General features: G+C 36.5%; 1 protein-coding gene across 7 annotated transcripts in view; it reads right to left on the reverse strand.

Annotated features, from left to right (window-relative positions):
- Positions 1-26,396, reverse strand: part of CEP83 (centrosomal protein 83) — a 152,023-nt gene that overhangs the window by 56,391 nt on the left and 69,236 nt on the right. For all 7 annotated transcript variants that reach the window (XR_005529160.1, XR_005529159.1, XM_039236629.1 and 4 more), the window contains 2 exons: positions 18,134-18,226; positions 15,670-15,801 (listed from right to left, as the gene is read on the reverse strand). Coding sequence is in view for 5 of the 7 variants with exons in the window: in XM_039236629.1 (XP_039092560.1) it covers positions 15,670-15,801; positions 18,134-18,226 (225 nt within the window). In the remaining 2 variants the exon portion in view is untranslated. The remainder of the gene's footprint in view (positions 1-15,669; positions 15,802-18,133; positions 18,227-26,396) is intronic.

Genomic DNA, 26,396 nt, shown 5'->3' on the forward strand with positions numbered 1-26,396 from the left:
GCAATAATCCAAACAGTATGGTACTGGCACAAAAACAGACACATCGATCAATAGAACAGAATAGACAGCCCACAAATAAACCCATAATTATATGGTCAATTAATTTTAGAAAAAGTGAGGGAAGAATATGCAATAGGAAAAAGACAGTCTCTTTAACAATGGTGTTCGGAAAACTGGACAGCTACGTGTAAAAGAAGAAAACTAGACAACTTTCTTTACACAAACACAATAATAAACTCAAACTGAATTAAAGACCTAAATGTGAGACCTGAAACTATAAAATTCCTTTAAGAGAGACAGGCAATAATTTCTCTAACATTGGCCATAGCAACCTTTTTATAGAAATGTCTCCTGAAGCAAGGAAAACAAAAGCAAAAATAAACTATTGGGACTACATCAAAATAAAAAGCTTCTGCACGGCAAAGGAAACAACAATACTAAAAGACAACCTATGGAATGGGAGAAGTTATTTGCAAATGACATATGCAATAACAAATTAGTATCCAAAATATAAAAGGAATTTATACAACATAACACCAAAAACCCCACAAACAATTCAATTAAAAATAAGTGGAAGATATGAAAAGATATTTCTCCAAAGAAGACATACAGATAGCCAACAGACACATGAAAAGATGCTCAACATCATTATCAGGGAATGCAAATCAAAACCATAGTGAGTTATCACCTCACATCTGTCAGAATGGCTAAAATAAAAAACACAAACAAATGTTGGTGAGGAAGCAGACAAAAAGAACCCCCATGCACTCTCAGTAGGAATGCAAACTGGTGCAGCCACTGTGGAAAACAGTATGGTGGTTCCTCAAAAAATTAAAAATAGAATAACCATATGATCCAGTGATAGCACTACTGGGTATTTACCCAGAGAATATGAAAACACTAATTTGAAAAGTTACATGCACCTATGCTTATTGCAGCATTATTTATAATAATTATAACCAAATTATAAAAGCAACCCAAGTGTCCATCGATATATGAATGAAGGTGATCTGATGTGTACACACACACACACAAGGGAGTGTTATTCAGTCATAAAAAAAGAATGAAATAGTACCATCTGCAAAAACATGGCTGGATCTAGAGGGTATAATGCTAAGTGAAATAAGTCAGAGAAGACAAATACCATATGATTTCACTCACGTGGAATTTAAGAAACAAAACAAATGAACAAGAAAAAAAGAGACTCTTAACTACGGAGAACAAACTGGTGGTTACTAGAGGGAATGTGGGTGGGGGAATGGGTAAAATAGGTAGAGGGGATTAAAAGTACACTTATCATGATGAGCACTGAGTGATATATAGAATTGTTGAATCACTGTATTGCATACCTAAAACTAATGTAACACTGTAGGTTAATTATACTGGAATTTTTTAAAAAGCCTTTATTTTTAAAAGTGTTTATAGTCTTTTAGAGAAGTTTTATGTTTACATCAAAAGTAAGCAGAAAGTACAGAGAATTCCCGTATGTCCCTACCTCCATAGGCCCACAGCCTACCCCACTATCAGCATCTCATACCAGAGGAATAGATTTGTTACTACTCATAAACATATAGTAATATACATTATGACCAAAAATTTATAGTTTATGTTAGGGGTCACTCCTGGTGTGGTACACTCTACGGATATTGACAAACGTATACTGGCATGTACCCATTTTAATATCACACAGAATAGTGTCACTGCTCTAAAAATCCTTTGTGCTCTACCTATTATTAATCCCTCTCTCTCCCCTAATCCCTGGCAACCAATATTTTTAATGTCTCCATAGTTTTGCCTTTTCCTGAATGTCATATATTTGGAATACCACAGTATACAGCCTCTTCAGATTGGCTCCGTTCACTTAGTAATATATAATAAAGGTTCCTCCATGTCTTTGCATGTCTGGATGTACCACAGTTCATTTAACCATTCACCTACTTAAGGACATATCCATTGCTCTGAAGTTTTGGCAATTAGGAATAAAGTTGCTAGAAACAACCGTGCACAGGTGGTTGTATAGAAATTCTCAATTTTTAAAAGTAAATATCAAAAAGTATGACTGCTGCAACTCATGGTATGATTATGTTTAGTTTTGTAAGAAACTGTCAAACTGTATTCTAAAGTTGCCATACCATTTTGCATTCCCACCCGTAATGGTGGGAAGCCTGTTGCTTCACATCCTCACCAGCAATTAGTATCACCAGTGTTTTGGGTCTGGCCATTCTCCAGAGTGTCTTGTGGTATTCTTGTTTTAATCTGCAATTCACTAATAACATGCAATGGTTAGCATGTTTTCATATACTTATTTGCCATGTGTATGTCTTCTCCGGTGAGATGTCTGTTAAAGCGTTTGGCCATTTTTAAACCAGGTTTTTTCTTATTGTAGGGTTTTGTAATTCTTAGTATAATCTGAGTAACAGTCCTTTATCACATGTTCCATTAGCAAATATTTTCTACCAGTCAATGGCTTCTCTTCTTACTCTCCTTAACAATATCTTTCACAGAAGTTTTTAATTTTAATAAAGTATAACATTGCAATTAATCCTTTCATGTATCATGTTTTTGGTTTTGTATCTAAAAAGCCATCACCCCATCTAAGGTCATCTAAGTTTTCCCCTATGTTATCTTCTGGGAGTTTGGTAATTTTAGGTTTTATACTTAGGTCTCAAAGTAGACCTACTTTTAGTTAATTTTTGTGAAAGATGTATGGTCTGTGTCTAGACCCTTTTTTTTTTTTTTGCATGTGCACGTCCAGTTGTTTTAGTACCATTTGTTGAAAGAGTTTTTCTCCATTCTGCCTTTTCTCCTATATTTTTATGGGTCTATTTCTAGACTCTGTGGTCTGTTCTATGGATCTACTTGTCTTTTTTTTTTTTTTTTACCAGTCAACAGACCGTCTTAATTATAACAGCTTTATAGTAAATCCTGATGTCAGACACTGTCAGTCATCTGACTTTGTCTTTAATATTGTGTTGGCTATTCTGGGTCTTTTGTCTCTCTCTATAAACTTCAGAAGCAGTTTGTTGATATCAACAAAGTAACTTGCTGACATTTTGATTAGGATTGCACTGAATCTATAGACCAAGTTGGGAAGAACAGATATGCTGACAACATTAAGTCTTTCTATCCACAAACATGGAATGTCACTCCATTTAATTAGTTCTTTAATTTTGGTCATCAGTTTTGTAGTTTTCTTCATATAGATCTTCTACATTTTTTCATATTTATATCTAAGTATTACATTTTGGGGGATGCTAACATAAGTGATACTGTGTTTTTAATTTCAAATTCCACCTCATCATTCCTATTACACAAGAAAGTGATTGTCTTTTGTACATTATCCTGGCAACTTCACTGTAACTCTAATTAGTTTCAAGAGTTTTTTTGTTCACTGTTTCACATTTTCTTTATAGACAACCATGTATCTGCGAACAAAGGAAGTTTAGTTTCTACCAAATTTGTATGTCTTTTATTTTCTTTTCTTGTCTTACTGTATTGAATAAGACTTCCAGTACTGAAAAAGAGTGGTAAAAGGATATCCTTACCTCATTGTTCCTGATCTTAGCAGGAAAGCTCTAAGTTTCTCATCATTAAGTATGATGTTAGCAACAGAGTTTTTGTAGATGTTCTTTAACAAGTTGAAGTAGTTCCCCTCTCTTCCTAGTTTGTTGAGAGTTTTTATCATGAATGGATGTTGGATTCTGTCAAATGATTTTTCTGCATCAACTGATACAATCATGTGATTTTTTTGGTCCATTGATATGACTGAATTACATTATTTTATAATGTTAAGCCAGGTTTGCATGGCTGGCATAAAGCCTACTTGTTCACAGTGTATTATTCTTTTAATACAGTGTTGGATTTGATTTGCTAATATTTTGTTTAGGATTCTTGAATCTTTATTCATGAGAGACAGTGGTCTATAGTTATGTTGCTTTTTTCTTTTAATGTCTTTAATTTAGGTATTAGGTTGGTTGAGGTTTTAGGTTAGGTATTAGGTATTAAGAAATATTACCTCCGACTCTATTTTCTGTAAAAGCCTGTAGAGATCTGGCATAATTTCTTCCTTAAATGTTTGGTTAAGAACCTATAACTTATGAACCAACTGGGGTTGCCCAGTCATTTTTTATTAGATGTCAGACATTGTGAATTTTATGTTTTTGTTTGTTTGTTTTCAACACCGCATTCTTTTGGATTCCTTTACATGCTTTAAAATCTTCATTCTGTTATACTTTTAGGTTACTTAGGAAGAGTTTAATACTTTTAGATCTTGCTTTTACATTTCTTAGGGAGAACCAGAGTACCCTTTTAGTGTAGGGCTAATTTGGCTTCACTACTGAAGTAAAATCTTTCTGAGTCTTCTACTCAATGCACCATGTACTATAAGGCCTTTCCATTCTGCTGGACATAATATAGGCCAATTGTAGAGATTACTTCATTTATTTTCCTTCCTTCAGGGATCACTGCCTGTATTACCTGTTTTCCAGTCTGAACACCACTGTTTCCTGTATTTTGTCTCAGTTTTTGGTGAAGACCTTAAGAAAACATTCAATCCCTATTAGGGCCAGAAACAGATACTCCCCAACTACCCAGATCTGACTCATGGTTCTATCACCTACTAGCTTTATAACCTTGAACTAGTCTCTCAGTGCTTCATGAATGTTTTCTCATAAATGAGTGTTTCCTCATTTATAAAATGGAAATAATGATTATCTAATTCTTACAAATAAGAGAATTCAAGTATATATAAAATGATTCTCTCAATAAACTATGAATTTGTGTCTTCCCTCTATGTATTTCACTTCTTCAAACTCTAGTTTGTCATTTACAAGTCTGAAATCTATTTTAAAATATCTGCTATATTTATTTTGATAATTAGTACTATGATTAATGCTGCCAGGTACTAACAGTAATAACACCACTAACCTGAGCATTTACTGTGTGTCAAGCATTATGGTAAATATTTTGCACATGAAGTTTCAGGTTCTTAGATCTTAGTTTTTAAAAATCAAGTTAGGTCACTTTTTTATATTTCTACAATTCTACGTTTCTCCTCTTCCCCTTTATGTATTAGAATTAATTTTTCACAAATTAGTGATGGAATACAAAAACATTTGGTCATTTATTTTTACTAGGAAAACATAAACACTTAAATTATTTACTAATCTAAAGTTCCTATTTTAATCCAATTTTGGATGTTACATTTTTCTTTCCTTAGACTCCTACTTTCTCCTAGTGAGAGAAAGACAGTCACAGGGAGAAAGTAATCCCCAGACTATGTACTTACCTCCAGACACTGTTACAGAAAGATTAGGGAACAAGATACAAGAACTGTAGGGAAAAGAGCTGATATTCACTATGTCTTAAAAATAATTTTACTCAGACTAAAAAGAAAATAGGGACAATAAAACACATGCTGCCAGGACACAGAGCAGCTAAAAGCAGAACAGTCAGAATGCTAGGAATGAGATGAAGGTGGGAGGCACAGGAAATAAAATGAAAGATGCCTTGGAGCTCTTTACATCATCTCAAGTATAGAGCTGACACAAAAACTCCAGCATGCTAAAGGACAGGATCATATACTCAAAAAATGTGAGTATATGGAAATTCAAACAATGATAATAATAGCTAGAATTTACTGAATGCTTACTATGTGCTAAGTACTCATCTAAGCACTTTACACATATTAATTTCATAGGAATCTGAGAAGGCTGCAAGTCAGAGAACTTAGAATATTTTAGATACAGGAGCCATATGGGCCACTTCGGACTTCAGAACATATCAGGACAAAAAGGAAGTGTTTTAAGATATATGTGTCAGGGTAAAGACCAAAACTAGGAAACCATTGTCAGTTCTGTGCTACCTGTGTTGTAAGAAAAAAATAGCATGTGGGGGCATCTAGGTGGCTCAGCTGGTTAGGTGCCCAACTCTTGATTTCAGCTCAGATAATGATCTCATGGTTCGTGAGATTGAGCCCCACGTGGACTCTGTGCTGACAGCATGGAGCTTGCTTGGGATTCTATCTCCCCCTCTCTGTCTGTCTCTCCCCTACTCACTCTCTAACTCACACACACAAAATAAATAAATGAACATTAAAAAAAAGAAAAAAGAGCCCAGAAGTCAAGAAGGCAGAGAGGAAGGGGAACCGAAATTTCTCTCCTCTCTCAAACACAGCAGTATTGCAGTCAGAACACTTGGAATTCCAGGAATCCAGGCTACGGAGTGACAGAAACCTATCCACAGGTGTACAGAGACAGCTTGGTGGGACAGAGGTGCGTGTTTCCAAACTGGGAGAGATAAAACAGGTGGCTTAGTCACAGGGGGGTCAAACCCCTTCAGTGGAGAGACAAAAGGAAGAGAAAGGCTGTGGAAGTGTGGGATTGTAATTGGACAAGAGAAAAACCTCTCCAGACCATGGACTGGCGAACAAAAAGTACGAAGAGAGCCAGTTTCTACCTTGCAAACAGAGTGAAGATCGTAGTTTTCAGGGTTATGCGACTTTGTCCAGAGCAGAGCTGTGTGTGCATGCTCGCGTGCCTTGGAGGGAGGGGAGCCAGCCCCAGGGCTAGGTAGCAATCTTAGCATAAAGGGAGACAGGGCATGCTGGGAGAGGGCAGTACCCTCCCTTGAGTAGTGTCTGAAGGGGGTATATTGCCCCTTCAAGGATAAAAGACCCTGCAGGTGCCAGCCAGAAGACCCTTGTTGACTGGGCAGAGTGACACTATTACAAAACCTGGCCTGTGTGGAGAAGGATCATTTAAGACATCAGGTTTTGAGTCTCAGCCGAGCACCTAGGAGGTGCAGGAGACTGGAGCAGGACAAGCCAGCTGGCTGTGCTGCTCTGTGAGGGCTGCCTAAGACACCTAGTCATGGTTTGAGACACCCGGTCGAGGGAGCAGAAACTGGGGCGTTGCCATTTTTCTCCCCATCACCAACCCGGTGGGGTTTCAGGGAACAGGACAGTGGACCCCAGTGGAGGCAGGACCTACTTATACCAGCCCTTGCCCCTGATACCTGGTACCTGCTTATCTATGGAGTGAGAATGACACTGACCAAACCAGACAGCCTCTCCTCCAGACTAGCACAGCCACCAGTTTCAAGGCACCAACAGACAACTGACCTGCAGTTTTGGATTTTCTAACCTGATTTTTGGTCAATTCTTTATATATATATACATGTATATATATATATATATATACATGTATATATATATATGAATATATATTTTATATATGTAATATATATAATATATAATTATATATATTATTTATATATAAATTTTTAAATATAAAATATTTTTTTCTTGTTCTTTCTCTGTTCTGTTTGTTTAATCAGGAATTTTTACTCTATTGTTTTTATACTTTTTCTATATCTCCTTTTTCTTTATTCTCCTCTCTCTCTCTGGATTAAGCATTATAGTTTCTTTGATTCTCTACCTGGTCTCTTTTTTTTTCTGCCCCTCTCATTTCTCTCTTTGTATGAGCTAAGGCTTCTTCTACCCTCCCAACCTTTTATCATTTTTTCCAGGGTTACTTCAACGAAAAAATCAAAGGATATCTGGTGGAAGGTCAAAACCATCACTATGAATAGAGAGATAAAGTAACCAGAGACACAACAACAGAGTGCAGGCAACACACTCCAAAAACGCTTCCTGAGGTGCCAAGCCCTGGACAGTGCATGACTCCTTTTTAATATAGTAGTACTCACAGGTGCAGGACATACAAGGTATTAAAACATGTAAAAGACAGAAAATAGCCAAAATGATGAAATGGAAGAATTCTCCTCAAAAGAAATTCCAGGAAGAAATAAGAGCCAGAAAATTGCTCAAAACAGATATAAAGAATATATATGAACATGAATTTTGAATAATAGTTATAAGAGTAATAGCTGGGCTTGAAAAAAGTATAGAAGCGCCTGGATGGCTCAGTCGGTTAAGCGTCCGACTTCGGCTCAGGTCATAATGTCACGGTTCGTGGGTTCGAGCCCCACGTTGGTCTCTGTGCTGACAGCTAGCTCAGAGCCTGGAGCCTATCTTCAGATTCTGTGTCTCCCCCTCTCTCTGATCCTCCTCTGCTCACACTGTCTCTCTCTCAAAAAAAAATAAATAAATAAAACATTTAAAAAAATTAGAAGATAGCAGAGAATCTATTGCTGCAGAAATCAGACCTAAGAAGTAGTCACAACAAATTAAGGAATGCTGTAAATGAGATGCAAAATAAACTAGATGCAGTGACAGCAAGGATGGAAGAAGCAGAGGGGAAAATAGGTGAAGTATAAGATAAAACTTTGGAAAATGATGAAGCTGAGAAAAAGAGGGATAGGAAATTACTAGATCATGAGGGGAGAATAAGAGACCTAAGTGATTCAATGAAACATAGTAATATCCAATATCCATAACATAGGAGTTCTAGAAGAAGAGAAAGGGGCAGAAGGTTTATTTGAACAAATTATAGCTGAGAACTTCCCTAATCTGGGGAAGGAAGCAGACATCCAAGGCCAGAAGGTACAGAGAACTTGCTTCAAAATCAACAAAAACAGATCAACACCACAATACATCATAATGAAACTGGCAAAATACAAAGACAAAGAGAGAATTTTGAAAGCAGCTGGGATAAATGGGCCTTTACCTACAAGGGTTTATCCAGCAAGGCTGTCACTTAGAATAGAAGAGATAAAGGCTTTTGCAGACAAACAAAAACTAAAGGAGTTCATGACCACTAAACCAGCCCTGCAGGAGATCCTAAGGGGGACTCTGTGAATGGAAAGCAGCAAAGACCACAAAGGACCAGAGACATCACTACAGGCATGAAACATATAGATAGCACAATGACGCTAAATCCATACCTTTCAATAATCACTCTGAATGTAAATGAACTAAATGCCCAAATCAAAAGACACAGTGTATCAGTATGGATAAAAAAACAAGATCCATCCATATGCTACCCACAAAAGACTCATTTTAGACCTGAGGACACCTGCAGATTGAAAAGTGAGGAGATGGAGAATGCTACTGGATGTCAAAAGAAAGCCAGAGCAGCCATACTTATATCAGTCAAACTAGATTTTAAACCAAAGACTAATGAGATGAAGAAGTGTATTATATCATAATTAAGGGGTCTATTCATCAAGAAAAGCTAACAATTGTAAATAGTTATGCCCCCAATGTGGAGACCCTAAATATATAGATCAATTAATCACAAACATAAGCAAACATATTGATAATAATATTGTAACTGTAGGTGACTTTAATACTCCACTTACAGCAATGGACAGATCATCTAGGCAGAAAATCATAAGGAAACAATGGTCTTGAACGATACATTGGACCAGATGGACTTAACAGATATATTCAGAACTTTTCATCCAAAAGCAGCAGAATACACATTTTTCTCGAGTGCACATGGAACACTCTCCAAAACAGATCACATAAGGGGTCACAAAACAGTCCTAAACAAATATAAAAGGATTGAGATCATACTATGCATATTTTCAAATCACAAAGATATGAAACTTGAAATCAACCACAAGAAAAAATTTGGAGAGCCTCCAAATACACTGAAGCTACAGAACATCCTACTAAAGAATGAATGGGTCAACCAGGAAATTAAAGAAATTATAAAATATATGGCAGCAAAGGAAAATAACACAAGAATCAAAACCCTCTGGGATGCAGCAAAGGCAGTCCTAAGAGGAAAATACATTGCAATCCAGACCTATCTCAAGAAGCAAGAAAGATCCAAAATACAGAATCTAACCTCACACCTAAAGTAACTAGAAACAGAGCAGCAAAGAAAACCTAAAGCCAGCAGAAGATGAGAAATAATAAAGGTTAGAGCAGAAATAAAAAAAATATAGAATCCAAAAACATAGTAGACCAGATTAATGAATCTAAGAGCTGGTTCTTTGAAAGAATAAACAAAATTGATAAACTCCTAGCCAGATTTCTCAAAAAGAAGAGAGAGAGGACCCAAATAGATAAAATCATGAATGAAAGAGAAGAGATCAGATCCAACACCACAGAAATATAAACATAGAGTATACTATGAAAAATTATATGCCAATAAACTAGACAATCTGAAGAAATGGACAAATTCCTACACACCAACAACACTACCAAGACTCAAATGGGAAGAAATAGATAATTTGAACAGACCTATAGCCAGTAAAAAAATTCAATCAGTTATCAAAAATCTGCAAACAAATAAAAGTCTTAGGCCAAATGGCTTTCCAGGAGAATTCTACTTGACATTTAAAGGAGGGTTCATACCTATTCTTCTTGAACTGTTCCAAAAGACAGACACAGAAGGAAAACTTCAAGACTCATTCTATGAAGCCAGCATTACCCTGATTCTCAAACTAGACAAAGACCCCACTAAAAAGGAGAATTACAGGCGAATATCCCTGATGAACATGGGTATAAAACTTCAACAAGATACTAGCAAATTTAATTCAACAGTATATTAAAAGAATTATTCACCACGATCAAGTGGGATTCATTCCTGGGCTGCAGGGCTGTTTCAATATTCACAAATCAATCAATGTGATACATGATATTAACAGAAGAAAGTATAAGAACCATATGATCCTGTCAATAGATGCAAAAAAACACTTCACAAAATAGAGCATACTTTCTTAATAAAAACTCTCAAGAAAGTCAGGATAGCAGGAACATACCTCAACATCATAAAACCCATATATGAAAGACCCACAGCTAATATCGTCCTTGATGGGGAAAAACTGAACGTTTTCCCCTGAGATCAGGAACATGACAGGAATGTCCACTCTCACCACTGTTGTTTAACATAGTGATGGAAGTCCCAGCCTCAGCACTCAAGACAATAAAATGAAATAAAAGCATCCAAGTTGGCAAAGAAGAACTCAAACTTTCACTTTTCATACATGACATGATACTCTACATGGAAAACCTCAAAGACTCCACCAAAAAATTGCTAGAACTGATACAAGAAAACAGTAAAGTCGCAGGATATATTATCAATGCACAGAAACTGGTTTCATTTCTATATATGAAGCAACAGAAAGAGATATCAAGGAATCAATCCCATTTACAATTGTACCAAGAGCCATAAAATACCTAGGAATACACCTAACCAAAAAGGTAAAAGATCTGTATGCTGAAAACTATAGAAAGCTTATGAAAGAAATTGAAGAAAACACAAAGAAATGGAAAAACATTCCATGTTCATGGATTGGAAGAGCAAATATCGCTAAAACATCTATACTACCCAAAGCAATCTACACATTCACTGCAATCCCAATTAAAATAGCACCAGCATCTTCTCAGAGCTGAACAAACAATCCTAATATTTGTATGGAACGATGAAGGACCCCGAATAGCCAAAGTAATGTTGAAAAAGAAAACCAAAGCCAGAGGCATCACAATCCCAGACTTTAGCCTATACTACAAAGCTGCCATCATCAAGACATTATGGTACTGGCACAAAAACAGAGACATAGACCAATGGAATAAAGAACCCAGAAACTGACCTACAAATGTATGGCCAACTAATCTTCAACAAAGCAGGAAAGAGTATCCAATGGAAAAAAGACAGTCTCTTTAGCAAATAGTGCTGGGAGAACTGGACAGCAATAAGCAGAAGAATGAAACTGGACCACTTTCTTATACCATACACAAAAATAAATTCAAAAAGGATGAAAGACCTAAATATGAGACAGGAAGCCATCAAAATCCTCTAGGAGAAAGTAGGCAACAACCTTTTTGACTTCAGCCCCAGCAACTTCTTATTTGACATGCCTCTGAAGGCAAGGGAAATAAAGGCAAAAATGAACTATTAGGACCTCAACAAGATACAAAGCTTCTGCACAGTGAAGGACACAATAAAACTAAAAGGCAACCAACAGAATGGGAGAAGATATTTGCAAATGACATATTGGATAAAGGGTTAATATCAAAATTCTATAAAGAACTTACCAAACTCAACACCCAAAAAACAAATAATCCAGAGTAGAAATGAGCAGAAGACATGAATAGACACTTTTCCAAAGAAGACATATAGATGGCTACCAGACACATGAAAAGATGCTCAACATTGCTCACCATCAGGGAAATACAAATCAAAACCATTTTGAGATATCACCTCACACCAGTCAGAGTGGCTAAAATTAACAACAGATGTTAGCAAGGATGTAGAAAAAGGGGAAACCTCCTGCACTGTTGGCGGGAATGCAAACTGTGCAGCCACTCTGGAAAAGTGTGGAAGTTCCTATAAAAATTAAAAATAGAATTACCCTACAACCCAGCAATAGCACCACTAGGAATTTATCCAATGGATACAGGAGTGCTGATGCATAGGGGCACAAGTACCCCAAAGTTTACAGCAGCACTTTCAACAATAGACAAATTATGGAAAAGGCCCAAAAGTCCATCAACTGATGAACGGATAAAGAAGATACAGATACACAAACACACACACACACACACACAGGAATACTACTTGGAAATGAAAAAGAATAAAATTTTGCCATTTGCAACAATATGGATGGAACTGGATGCTAAGTGCTAAGTGGAGTAAGTCAGTCAGAAAAAGACAGATATCATATGTTTTTACTCATATGTGGAATTCGAGAAACTTAACAGAAGACCATAGGGAAGGGAAGAAAAAATAAGTTACAGAGAGGGAGGCAAACCATGAGACTCATAAACAGAGAACAAACTGAGGGTTAATGAGTGTGGGGTTAGGGGTGAGCAGGAAAAATAGGAGAAGGGTACACAGAAGGGTGCTTGTTGTGATGAGCACTGGGTGTTGTATATAAGCAATGAATCATGGGAATCTACTCCTGAAACCAAGACTACACTGTATAAATCTGCCAAAAATGAAAGAGGGTATTACTGTGAATGCTATTATAAATCACAGTGAAAATATAACACTGACAATAAAATAATTTGATTTTAAAAAAGAAAAGAAAATAGCATGTGGGAACAGGGACCCAGAAAAGTTCTTTTTGTCAGAGAAAATTTGACTTCTCATTAGCCCAATAAAAGCCAAGGTAGAGATCAGTCTGGAGAGCCTGATGGAATAATCTCAGGGACCCGTCATTATATATTTCCACTCTAAAGTTTTTTATATGATACAGGGCTTACTGCCCCTCTCTCAACATCATACTTCCTTACTGAATTACTCTTGCTTCTTTCACTCTTTCAGTAAACCAGTATAATCACTTGTACCTAAAACTCTTTTATTACTATTTGCAGAATATAAAATTAGACACCAAAACCATAATGAAAACACAACAGTATCACTTTGAATAATGCCTATACATGCAACTTCAGAATTTCATCTGTATGAAGTCTCAGACTTAATATGTACTTACAGCCAAATGCATTGAGAAATCATGACATTATCTTATTCATAAGATAAAGACATCTACTTCATATATTCTTTTTAATTCAGAATATCATGAGGGAAATGTGAATCACTGGAGAGCTTCTCATGAAAACACTAACAAAATCTTCCTATTCATATAAGCACCAACACAGTAAAGAATATTCAGTTACTTCTTTTACCTGTAGAAGTGAAAATGCTAAGTATGGTGTGAATCCTTAACTAACACAAGAAATGCCAATTATTTTTAGTACAAACTAATATATTTTATACCAGTTTAAACTGTAAAATTGGAGGATGGCAAGAGTCATCTTTACTTTGAAGTTTTACTGCTGTCTCATAATCTACAATCATATCACTAGGTTTTACTGTTCTTGTATATAGAAACTGGAGTATAAAATGATGGAATGAAAGAGATTACCCAGTTATCCACTAATTAATACTGTTCCTGCATAACCAACTGGAAAGTAGAAAGAACTTTGGTCTTAACAGAAAGTTTTACTCTTCTAGTTTTTATTATGGCTTCTTAGCTAGCTGTTTGTTTTCAGATTTCTTATAATGTCATAGACATTTAAATTAGGAAAATTAATGACACCACTGGCCCCTTGAAAATTTTAATGAATAGTATTTGGTCTTTCAAGGGTGAAAACTAGATTAGTCATCAGATTTCAGATTTCTCAGCAGAAACAATTTCATTCTTTAGAAAAACAATAAAACTAAGAAACTACAAAATACAAATAATCACTACCAGATAAATATCAACATTAGATTTGAAATGCAAAGTATAAAACAAAGCACCGGTATCCTTAACTTCAGTGATTATACTTCAATACAATAAACCTACATTTTAGGCTGGAAATCTTTCATTCCTATTTTCCACAAGAAAAATTTTAAATGAAATTCCTTTACGTCTGCTAAAATTGCAGATTCAAAACCTTTCATCATCATAAGAAGTATAGATCAACAGATCTCTTGACAAAATTAGCTGTTGAATGGCTTCTAATTGGTTTCTCAACTTCAAATCATTGCTAATTTCAAACTTAAAACTTTGCCCTGGTAGTTGAGGTGCCTGAGCTCCACTGCAAACTTGGCTGCTGACTTTGAGACTTTGGGCAAGTTGCTTATCTTGTGCTCCAAGTGTCCTCATTTTTTTTTATATATATTTTATTACTTTAGATTTTAGATTTTATTATTTAGAGTCACACGCCCCACTGACTGACCAGACAGGCACCCCTCTAGGGTCCTCATTTTAAATGAATAATATAATCCTGTCCCATCTCACTGTTATACCAAAAGTAACATCATGTAAATAATTTAAAGCTATAAAGAATTTTTTAATAAAAACGGCTATTATATAAGTATTTATAGTTTTCCAGCACTGTATTATCAATGGACTCAAATGATCCAATGTTCGTAGAGCTTCTTACACATCAAACAATCATGGAACAGTCTTCTCACTGATTAAAAATAGATCAGTTTGATCCAATTAGAAATTGGTAAAGGAAGGTGAATACATTCTAATTCTTAATCCCAAATAAAGAGTGCAATAAATACATAATGCAGATGTGTTTGTACATAGAATGTTTCACATAATTGCACATACCAAGTTTTTTTTTTTAACAAATTCGACTAGCATTATTGAATACAGAACAAAATTGATATTTCTTTCCATCCTGAAAAAATCGTGTGAAAAGTACATAAAGAATGATAAACACACAGTCTTTTTTTTTTTTTTTTTGGCAAAATTAGGAGACAAAAGAAAATTGGTTGAAAGGCTGCCCAAACAATAGAGATAGAGTAGGGGCAAATGCTGTAGGCAGGAGAAGGAAAATTCTGCAGTTGTTGATGTCAGAAAGAACAAATTTCACTTCTTGAATGTGATGGGCACAACTTAAAAGTATAAATCCCTTATTTCTCTCAGCAGAAACTAGGTACATGGGCTGATAGCCAGGGCTCTCCTGGATGTAGTTTGGTCCCAAAAAGTAGAGGGGGGCAGTGTTACATAAAATATCATATAAATAAACTATATTTGCTAAAAAGAAATCTGTCTCTGTGGCTCTGAGAGAAGAGAGACTATCTCCATTGACTAGGGCAAAGTAAAGAGGAAAAAAGAGGAAAATCTAATAGCCAGAAACAATGTTCACACACACAAAAATGTTACTACAGAGCAGATGAAAATCATGCCAAATACTTCACCATAAATTAATGAAACTTAATTATGCAATCAACTCTAACTTGGGATTTACAAAAAATTCATAAAATTTTACTGACTAGAAGGATAAGGACTTAAACTAGAATACTCACTCACCTCTGATTCATATTTTATTTTTTCTTCTTCTAGGATACGTGCAAATTCTTCTTTCTGGTGTTCAAATTCTGATTTGAGAAATGTATGTTCATAGCGGAGCTTATTATATTCAGCTCTATACTTTTCCACTTCCTAAATTAAAAGATTTCAATATTTGACAAGTTTATAAATGAAATTTGTACTTACTCCAAAAATCACTTCTGCAAATATAATTTTTAATTGCATTATATTGAAAGCCATTCTAAACAGTAAAAATAAGCTTAACAGAAGTATAAATAAATCCTGAAAAAATTCTTATGAAAAGTATCCTACACACAGAATCAGTACATTCTTGAGAAGGTGCCAATAAAGCAAATTATCATTCAATTAACCCTATTTCCTCACTGATTCTCATATTAATAAAAATGAATAGCACATCAACAGTTTTGACCTCTGGGCTTAAAAATCAAATATTTAAGAATGTAGTACACCTTTCAAAATATAAAATTAACTCTATAGTAAAATAGAAAATAGCCCCCTGAAAGTCAAACAGGATGAATTCAAAGTAAAGATTATTTGAATATTTAGTGCAATAATTTAAGGTTCAATCAAATATTACAATGATAGGAGCACCTGGGTGGCTCTGTGGGTTAAAGATCGGACTCTTGATTTCAGCTCAAGTCATGATCTCACAGGTGTGAGATCAAGCCCCTTGAAGGGATCCACACTGGTGTAGGACTGCGTAAGATTCTCTCTTTCCTTCTGTCTCTTCCCTACTCATACACACATATTCTCTCTTTCCAAAAATAAAAACAAAATAAATTTATAATGTATATTACATAATAAAAAATATATATTATATTACAATGATAGTTCAACACACCAGTCTAAAGAATATATGTAGCACCAACTTTTCTAAACAGGAATACATGCAATTCTCTGGTAGACTTCCAATTCTGCTTACTAACACCACAAACATTGCTGTTATTCAAAATTCAGTAAGAACTCAGGCAAGAGAGAATCTGGAGATACTATTTCAACATTCATCAGGTAATTAAGTAATAAGAATGTCTCCTAAAATATTCAACTCACTGTAAATATTCAGTTGAAAGACTTTCTAAGCTAGTTTACAAACCAAGAAAATGGGTTTCATTATTTATTCAAAACATACTTTTTTGTTTTTTTTTTTTAAGGTTTTACTTAAAAACCTTAAATCACCTATTTAGGTCTAAGTGGCTTTGTTTACAACCCCAAATTATGTCTCAACCACAATGCTTTGGTTATCCACCAGGAGGATATTCAAAAGACAACTTTATCAAGCCAGTAAGCCATTTATAAAAGCGGATTCTACAACTGTTTTGTGAAGTGCAGCATCACTAAACTACAGCTTTCCAAAAGAATTCATCTTGAAGGGGACAATATTCATTTGTTATGTGTAAGGCCTGGTCTATTTCTTAATTTAGGTTGCATATCTAAGTTGTCTAGCCTAGTACTTAATATATGTCATCTTTTCCTATTCTATTAAACATTTAGTCCTATTATACTGATATTTCACAAAAGGAAGGAAATATTTCAATCTAAAGGGAAACTGTAACAAATTTTTATTCTTATGAGGTTGCATGAAATATGCTTTTTCAGGGGCGCCTGGTTGGCTCAGTCAGTTAAGTGTCCAACTTCGGCTCAGGTCACAATCTCACAGTCCGTGGGTTCAAGCCTCGTGTCGGCTCTGTGCTGACAGCTCAGAGTCTGGAGCCTGCTTCTGATTCTGTGTCTCCCTCTCTCTGCCCCTCCCCTGCTCGCTCTGTCTCTCAAAATAAAGACACTAAAAAAAAAATTTTTAAAGAAATATCCTTTTTCATTCCACAAATATTATTCGAGCACCAATTGTATGCTAGGAACCATTCTAGGAACTTGGAATATACAATGAACCAAACAGATAAAGGTTTCTTCTCTCATGCAACCTAAATTCTAGAGATGGTAATAAAGTAAATGAAAAATAAGCACAGTACGTATTATACAGCATATTAGAAGATGATTAGTACTAGAGAAAAATAAAAAGTACAGCAGGGTAAATGGGGATCCAAGGTCTAAGAAGTGATGGGAAAGGCAAGAAGCAATATTAAATGGAAATACAGGTTAGTCAAAGTCGCCCTTATTGAGAAAGTGACATTTCAGCAAAGACTTAAAAGAGATAAGGAAGTTGGCCAAAAGATATCTGGAAGGACACTGTTCATGACAGAAGAGTGAGCTAACGCAAAGATTCTTGATTTGTTCCATTTCTGGAGCGCCACAGAAACATCAAAGAGGCCAAGGTGGATGGAGGAAAGGAAGTCAGACAGACTATGGGAACTGATTCGTGCAGCCCTAAAAGTAAGGACTACTGAGTTAGAACGAGAGCTACTGCAGGGCTTCTAAGTAGGGGAATGATGCTTTTGATAAGTCACATAAAGATAAATGCACAGTTCGTTCTATATATATTACTTACTTCATCCAGATTCCTAAAACGGTCCCTCATTGGAGTTTCTAATTCTTGTTGTATTTGAGCTCGTAACAGTTCCAACTTTTGGGGAGTTAATACCTAATATGTAGAGAAATGTAAAACAATTCTAAATATGCGTTCACAAATATTAAAATCAAGAATTCACCAAATTTCAACACCTAACTATAACAAAATTCAATTCATAGAAATTATGCAATATTCTAATTTTACAGTAATCATTATATAAATAGAACCATTATCTGAAGTAGTACTTTAAGATCACAATTTCAGAGTCTCAGAGACGTCAAAAATCCCATTAACATGAGGTAAAGATACTCCCTGATTATTATTACTGTAACTGTTGGGAATAACCATGTTTGCAGCCTAGGTTACCACGCTTGATACAATGGCTAATTGATTTCTAAAGCAATTAGAATAAAGGCATAATAATTTGGTATATCACAGAGAATTCCTCAGACTTTTTTCCTTTTTTTTTTTTTTAAGTTTATTTAGTTTTGAGAGAGAGATGGAGAGTGAGTGGGGGAGGGAGACAGAGAAGGTGACACAGAATCCAAAGCAGGTTCCAGGCTCCAAGCTGTCAGCACAGAGCCCAACATAGGGCTCGAACCCACAAACTACGAGACCATGACCTGAGCCAACAAAGTTGGATACTTAACCAGCTGAGCCACCCAGACGCCCCTCTTCAGACTTATTTTCAATCAATAAAGGCTGATTTTTATTCTGGCCACCAAAACCAGGTTTGTCCCTGTTATGCTCTCTTACAGAACTCAGATCTTAGTAAGTGATTAAGTATTATGTAAACTCCGTAAGGGCAAACACAGTCTTTATTCACCATGGTGTGTTTCCAACACTGCACACTACTGCCTGGCACATAGGACCACTCAATTACTATTTCTTGAATGAATGAATATTGGTTGTAAAACAAAAATATAGTTTATATTTATATTAACCTCTGAACATGACAAATACTCAGTTTAATTCATTTATTTATTCATCAATACTCCACACAGCCCAGAAACTTTACTGAATGCTTACTATACAAAGTATTCTGCAATATACTATATAATCTGTATAACACACTGTTCTAAATATCTTACATGTATTAACTAATTTATTTAATCCCTGCAACGATCCTCAATGTAGCTATATTATCATCCTTTTTTTTTTTTTTTAATAGAAACTGAAGCATACACAGAGTCTAACTTTCTAAAGACCACAAAAACTCACAGGAAACATTTCTCACTCTACAAGAAGTTCAAACTCTCATTTGAAAAATAACTTATACATACAAATAATTATAAAAATAACCAATATAAGTTCATCAGACAGGTAAAGGCCCACAGAAAATATTTTAAGTATAGAAAACTAAAGCTATAGTAGAACCCAAAAACTAAGAATGGATAACATTTTAAATTCCCTGGGGAGCAAAATGATCCTCAAAGTTAAGTTAAAGGCATTCTGAATTGAACCACACTAAGCACTACGGACAATTTAGAATCCTGGATCCGTGTGCATTAATGCTCTCTAGATACTGTGACAATCAAGGCCATGCTGAAACATTTCTGCCACCTAGGAGAGCCACACCCTAGCTAGGAATAAAAGGGAAAGAAGGGGGAACTACAGAGCAGAAAATTCCTAAGTATGAGGTTTCTACTCTTATAATTTACTCAGTATTCAGTAATATTACTTTAAAAAAACATCTTACTTAAAATGAATAAGATTACATAAATAAAATAATTCAAACAAAAATATTAAAAACTTAAGTCTTCTTACTTCAGTCATCCAGTTTCCCTCTTACCTATCATTGCAAATTTTTTATGTATCCTTCTTGAAACAATATAAAAATACACACACATATACCACTTTTAATTTTTACATAAGGAAAGGCATGCTATACATATTTTTCTATATCTTACTTATTCACTGAAGGTATTCAAGCTTAAGAACGGCACCACCATATCTACATTTGAGGAAGAAGCAAAATGGATCCAAACCTTTGGTGGGAGAAATTGGTGACTATTGGGGGGGGGAGGGGGAGGCAGTGAATGGAGGTGGGAACCCAGATAGAAAGCTCTTGCTATAATCTGGTTTATGATGCCAAGAGTCTGGGTGATATTATCAGGGGTACAAACTGAGAAGGGGTGGTAATTAAAAGGAACAGAGTAATAATAGATAAACCTTATTTGGATCCTGTTTCAAACAAGCCAACTTTAAAAACAAGCAAAACTGTGGGAAAATTTGGGAAATGTAAACAAACATGCAATATAAAAAGATATTAAGGAATAAGTACCTTTAAGTATCATAATGGCATTATGACTATGCTTTTAAAGGAGGGACTGTCTTGGTATGTAATAAAGATATATCCTAGACCATTTTTAGTTGAGATAATATGATTTGGCCCAAAATAATCCAGAGTGGTTGAGGGACAGAGCAGGGAGGTCAGAAGATAAAACAAGACTGACTGAGAGATGGTAATTATTGAAATTATTGATGGTGGGTGATGGGTATGTGAGGATGCAATATAACCTCCCTCTCTACTTAGGTACTTGTTTGAGACTTCTGTAATTAAAGGCTAATTAAAAATAGTAGCGCTTCCACTTCCAACAGATAGCATAAAAGAGATCAGATTTATTCTCCTCCTAAAACAAATAAGAGAATAGACAAAAATCAAATAGTTTTCAAGACAATGGGCCTAATAAAGCAACAAAGATCTCTCGAGACAAACAACAAAGAAAGTAAGCTTTGAGAACGCTTCCAGGCAATGCATAGAAAGGGATACCCAGGCAAAGTCTGGGTGGACTCTCTCACTTAGGCAAACGGAACTAAGAATCCAGGGAGAGCAGTGTGGCAAGTCACAAGACAGAGTAGCAGAAAAGAGGATGGCACACAAAGAAAATTGTGAAGACCTCCAAGAGGTCTTTGTTGACTCATTCAGTAGAGTATCCCAATCAGCACATGCATGTATGGAAAATATTTAATTAAGACCAGGAAAAGAATAATCTGAAAGAATTAGATGGATAAGTAACCTGAGCTCACACACAGCTATGAATAGTTGCTTCTCCCAAAAGCCAGACTGAAAAACTTCATTTCACTGAGAAATGAGTACTGAGAAGTTTCTGACCATTGGCACATAATGAGCACTTAACATTGACTTGCTCTCACTCAACAAATCTTAAAACTGGGGAGAGAGGCAAGATGGCGGAGAAGTAGGGAGCTCCGTATATTTTTCGCCTGCATTCATCTCTCAAACAGAGAAGGCCTGAAGTCATAGGACACTGAGCCACAGGAGTTTGGGAAGAGAAAGAGACAGAGTACACTGGGAATGAAACCTCATAAGTGCGTGAGTGTGAACTGGGGAAGATAAAAGTGGGATGGGACCCAGAAACTCGGAGGGAGGGGAGGGAACCTGGCTTGCATGCAGCTGCAGTGAGTGATTAACCGGCGAGTGGTGGGGAGCTGCCACAAGTCCAGGGGAAAGGAAAGAAAAGCTGAGATTGCTCATAGAACCATCCCTGGAGAAGAGGGGGGAAAAAAAAAACCCAGCCTGGAAAGACAGTGTTTTTTAGCTCTGGCTGGGATGCTGACTTTATACTAGGTGCCCTGGTCCCAGAAGGCGCCAGGAAAAACTGAACTGCCGTGTGCCCGGCACCATCCATGGAGGCGGCGGCCCGGTGAACCAGCAGCAACTCCTGCGGAGGCGGCCCTGGGGCCGGGTGAAGTGGCAGTGGCGCGCGAGACATCGGCCCGCTAAAGCGGCTGTGGCGGCTACCCGGTGAAGTGGCGACGGTGCCCGGTGAAGCGGCGGCTGCGTGAGCGAAAGTGGCCTGCTAAAGCGGCGGCTGCCGGTGAAGTGGCAGCAACGCCTGCGGCGGCGGTCCCAACGCCAGGTGAAGCGGCTGCGGTGTGGTGAGGCAACACGGACTCTGCGGACCTGAAGTTGCTACGTTCCCCAAACGCACTCCGGTTGTATCCGTGCTTGACCCAGGCGGATCTGAGGCTGCACAATTCCCCCACCCTCCACTCAATCCCTGGCAACAGGGAAACAGCGACAAGCAGGGCTCTTAAGGGTGGTATAACAAAGCCTCTCAGAGGTAATCAGACATAGTTTCTCTGGATAACACCACCATCTTTCTCTCACCTCTCCAACCATATTCCACCCTTTAGCTTTTTGAAAAGCAGCCTGTTCATTCTATTTCCAATTTTGCCTCATCCCTGCCCTATCATCTCTCTTTCTCTATGCTCTTCAACCGGTACTGCATACACCCGGATATTTAATTGTAGCTGGGAAATCTGGTTATATGCTTTAAACCGTTCTTTGTCTATTGGTTTCTTTTTTTTTCTTTTCTTCTTTTTGGCTTTTTTATGTATTTTTATTTTCTATCATTCACCTTCCCTCCTTCGTCTTTTCTCATTACTTTTTGGTTTCCCCTCTCGGTTAGCGTGATTGTTGGATTTGTCTGTGCGTTTGTGTCCCGCTCATCCCTGTCTGTTTATCTGTATGTTTTCTTCTTAGGGCTACCTCAACAAACGAGCCAAAGTACACATGGTGGAGAGTCCCAAATACCACAACGAGTAGGAAAATAAAATAAGGGATTTTTTTTTCAAGAGAGACCAAGGAGATACCATTCAAAGAACACTTTCTGAAAGGATAGGCCCTGGACAGTCAAAGAGTCTTCTTGGGTACAGCAGTGCTCACAGGTGCAGAGAGCATAACAAGTCTTTAAAACTAACAAGAAACAGAAAGCTAACCAAAATGATGAAATGAAAGAGCTCTCCTCCAAAGAAATTCCAAGAAGAATTTACAGCTAAAGAACTGCTCAAAACAGATATAAGCAGCATAAGTGAACAAGATTTTAGGACAATAATCATGAATTTAATCACTGGGCTTAAAAAAAGCATAGAGGACATCAAAGAAACTATGACTACAAACAACATGGAGAATAAAAATAGGCATGATGAACTAAAAAATGCGATAAATGAAATACATAAAATGGAGGTGTGCAATGCACGTATTGAAGAGGCAGAAAGGAGAATAAGTGATTTAGAAGACACAATTATAGAAAAACAAGAAACTGACAAAAAAAGAGACAAACTGATCCAGGATCATGAAAGAAGAGTTCAAGAGCTCAGTGATACAGTCAAATGCAACAATATCCGTATAATAGGAATCCCAGAAGAGGAAGAGAGAGGGAAAGGTGCTGAAGGAGTCCTGGAAGAAATTATAGCTGAGAACTTCCCCAACCTGGGGAAGGAAGTCAACGTTGAAATACAAGAGGCACAGGGAACTCCCCTCAGACGTAATTTGAATCGATCTTCTGCACAACATATCATAGTGAAAATAGCAAAATATAAGGACAAAGAGAGAATTTTGAAAGCAGCTAGGGAGAAAAGGGCCCTCACATACAAAGGGAAACCTATCAGAGTGGTGACAGACCTATCTACTGAAATTTGACAGGCCAGAAAGGAATGGCAGGAGATCTTCAATGTGATGAACAGAAAAAAACTTTCAGCCAAGAATCCTCTATCCAGCAAGCCTGTCATTCAAAATAGAAGGAGAGATAAAAGTCTTTCCAAATAAACAAAAATTGAAAGAATTTGTCACCACTAAGCCAGCCCTAAAAGAAATCCTGAGGGGGACTCTCTGAAGGAAGTGTTGCAAGGAACGAAGACACCAGAGACACCACCACAAGCATGAACCCCACAAAGGACACAATGACTCTAAACTCATATATGTCAATAATAACACTGAATGTAAATGGGCTGAATGCTCCAATCAAAAGACAGTAGGTAGCAGAATGGATAAAAAAACAAAATCCACTGTTCTGCTGTCCACAAGAAACACATTTTAGATTGGAAGATACCTTCAGATTAAAAGTAAGGGGATGGAGAAATATCTATCACGCTACTGGAAGTCAAAAGAAAGCTGGAGTAGCTATACTTATATCGGACAAACTGGACTTAAAATTAAAGACAATAACAAGGGATGAAGAAGGGCATTCTATAATAATTATAGGGCCCATCCACTAGAAAGAACTAACAATTATAAATGTCTACGCACCCAATATGAAAGCACCTAAATATTTAAAGCAATTAATCACAAACAGAAACAATCTTATAGATAAGAATGTGCTAACAGCAGGGGACTTTAATACTCCACTTACAGCAATGGATAGATCAACCAGACAGAAAATCACTAAAGAAACAATGAACTTGAATGACACATTGGGCCAGATGGATCTGACAGATATATTTAGAACTCTACATCCTGAGGCCAAGGAATTCACTGCCTTCTCAAGTGCACATGGAACATTCTCCAAGATAGATCACATACTGGGACATAAAGCAGCCCTCAATAAATATAAAAGAATTGAGATCATCCCATGCACACTTTCAGATAATGCTTTGAAACTTGAAATCAATCACAGGAAGAAGTCTGGAAACCCTCCAAAAACATGGAGGTTAAACACCCTACTAAAGAATGAATGGGCCAATCAGGCAATTAGAGAATAAAGTAAAAATTATATGGAAACAAATGAAAATGAAAATAACAATCCAAATACTATGGGATGCGGCAAAGGCAGTCCTGAGAGGAAAGTACATTGCACTCCAGACCTATTTCAAGAAATTAGAAAAAGCGCAAGTGCAAAATCTAACAGCTCACCTAAAGGAACTAGAGGCAGAGCAACAAGAGCACCCCAAACCCAGTAGAAGAAGAGAAATAGTAAAAAGCAGAGCAGAAATAAACGACATAGAGACCAAAGAAACAATTGAACAGATCAGTGAAACCAAGAGTTGGTTCCTTGATAAAATAAACAAAATTAACAAACCTCTAGCCAGGCTTCTCAAGAAGAAAAGAGAGAGCACCCAAATACACAAAATTATGAATGAAAATGGACTTATTACATCCAACCCCTCAGAAATACAATTATCAGGGAATACTATGAAAAATTATATACCAAAAAATTGGATGACTTACAGAAAAAATGGACAAATTCCTAATCACACACTCACTACCAAAATTCACATGGGAAAAAACAGAAATTCTGAACAAACCCATAACTAGTGAAGAAATTGAATCAGTTATCAAAAATCCCTGAACAAAAAAGCCCTGGACCTGATGGCTCCCCTGGGGAATTCTCCCAGACATTTAAAACGGAATTAATCCCAATTCTTCCCAAGCTATTCCAAAAAATAGAAATTGAAGGAAAACTTCCAGACTCATTTTATGAAGCCAGCATCACTGATTCCCTAGCCAGACAGAGATCCAGCAAAAAAAGAGAACTACAGACCAATATCCTTCATGAATACAGATGCAAAAATCCTCAACAAGATACTTGCAAATCAAATCCAACAACACATAAAAAGAATTATCCACCAAGATCAAGTGGGATTCATTCCTAGGTTACAGGGCTGGTTCAGTATTTGCAAATCAATCAACATGATACATCACATCAACAAAAGAAAAGATAAAACCCATATGATCTTGTCGATAGATGCAGAAAACACATTTGACAAAATACAACATCCCTTCTTAATAAAGACCTTTGAGAAAATCGGGATAGAAGGAACTTACTTCAACATCATAAAAGCCAACTATGAGAAGCCCTCAGCTAACATCATCCTCAACAGGGAAAAACTGAGAGCTTTCCCCCTGAGATCAGGAACATGACAGGAATGTCCACTCTCAACCACTGTTGTTTAGCATAGTGCTGGAAGTCCTAGCATCAGCCATCAGACAACAAAAGGAAATAAAAGGAATCAGAATCCGCAAGGAAGAAGTCAAACTTTCACTTTTCACAGACAACATGATACTCTAAATAGAAAACCTGACAGACTCCACCAGAAGACTACTAGAACTGATCCAAGAATTCCGCCAAGTTGCAGGGTACAAAATCAACATATAGAAACCGGTTGCATTTTTATACACCAATAATGAAGCAAAAGAAAGAGAAATCAAGAAACTGATCCCGTTCACAATTGCACAAAAAAGCATAAAATACCTAGGAATAAACCTAACCAAGGATATAAGAGATCTGTATGATGAAAATTATAGAAAACTTATGAAGGAAACTGAAGAAGACACAAAGAAATTGAAAAACATTCCATGCTCATGGGTTGGAAGAATAAATGTAGTTAAAATGTCATTACTACCCAAAGCAATCTACACATTCAATGCAATCCCAATCAAAATTGCACCAGCATACTTCTCAAAACTAGAACAAACTATCCTAAAATTTGTATGGAACCA

This window comes from Hyaena hyaena, unplaced genomic scaffold (genome assembly GCF_003009895.1).
Source record: "Hyaena hyaena isolate Hyena2069 unplaced genomic scaffold, ASM300989v1 scaffold_113, whole genome shotgun sequence".
NCBI lineage: Eukaryota > Metazoa > Chordata > Mammalia > Carnivora > Hyaenidae > Hyaena > Hyaena hyaena.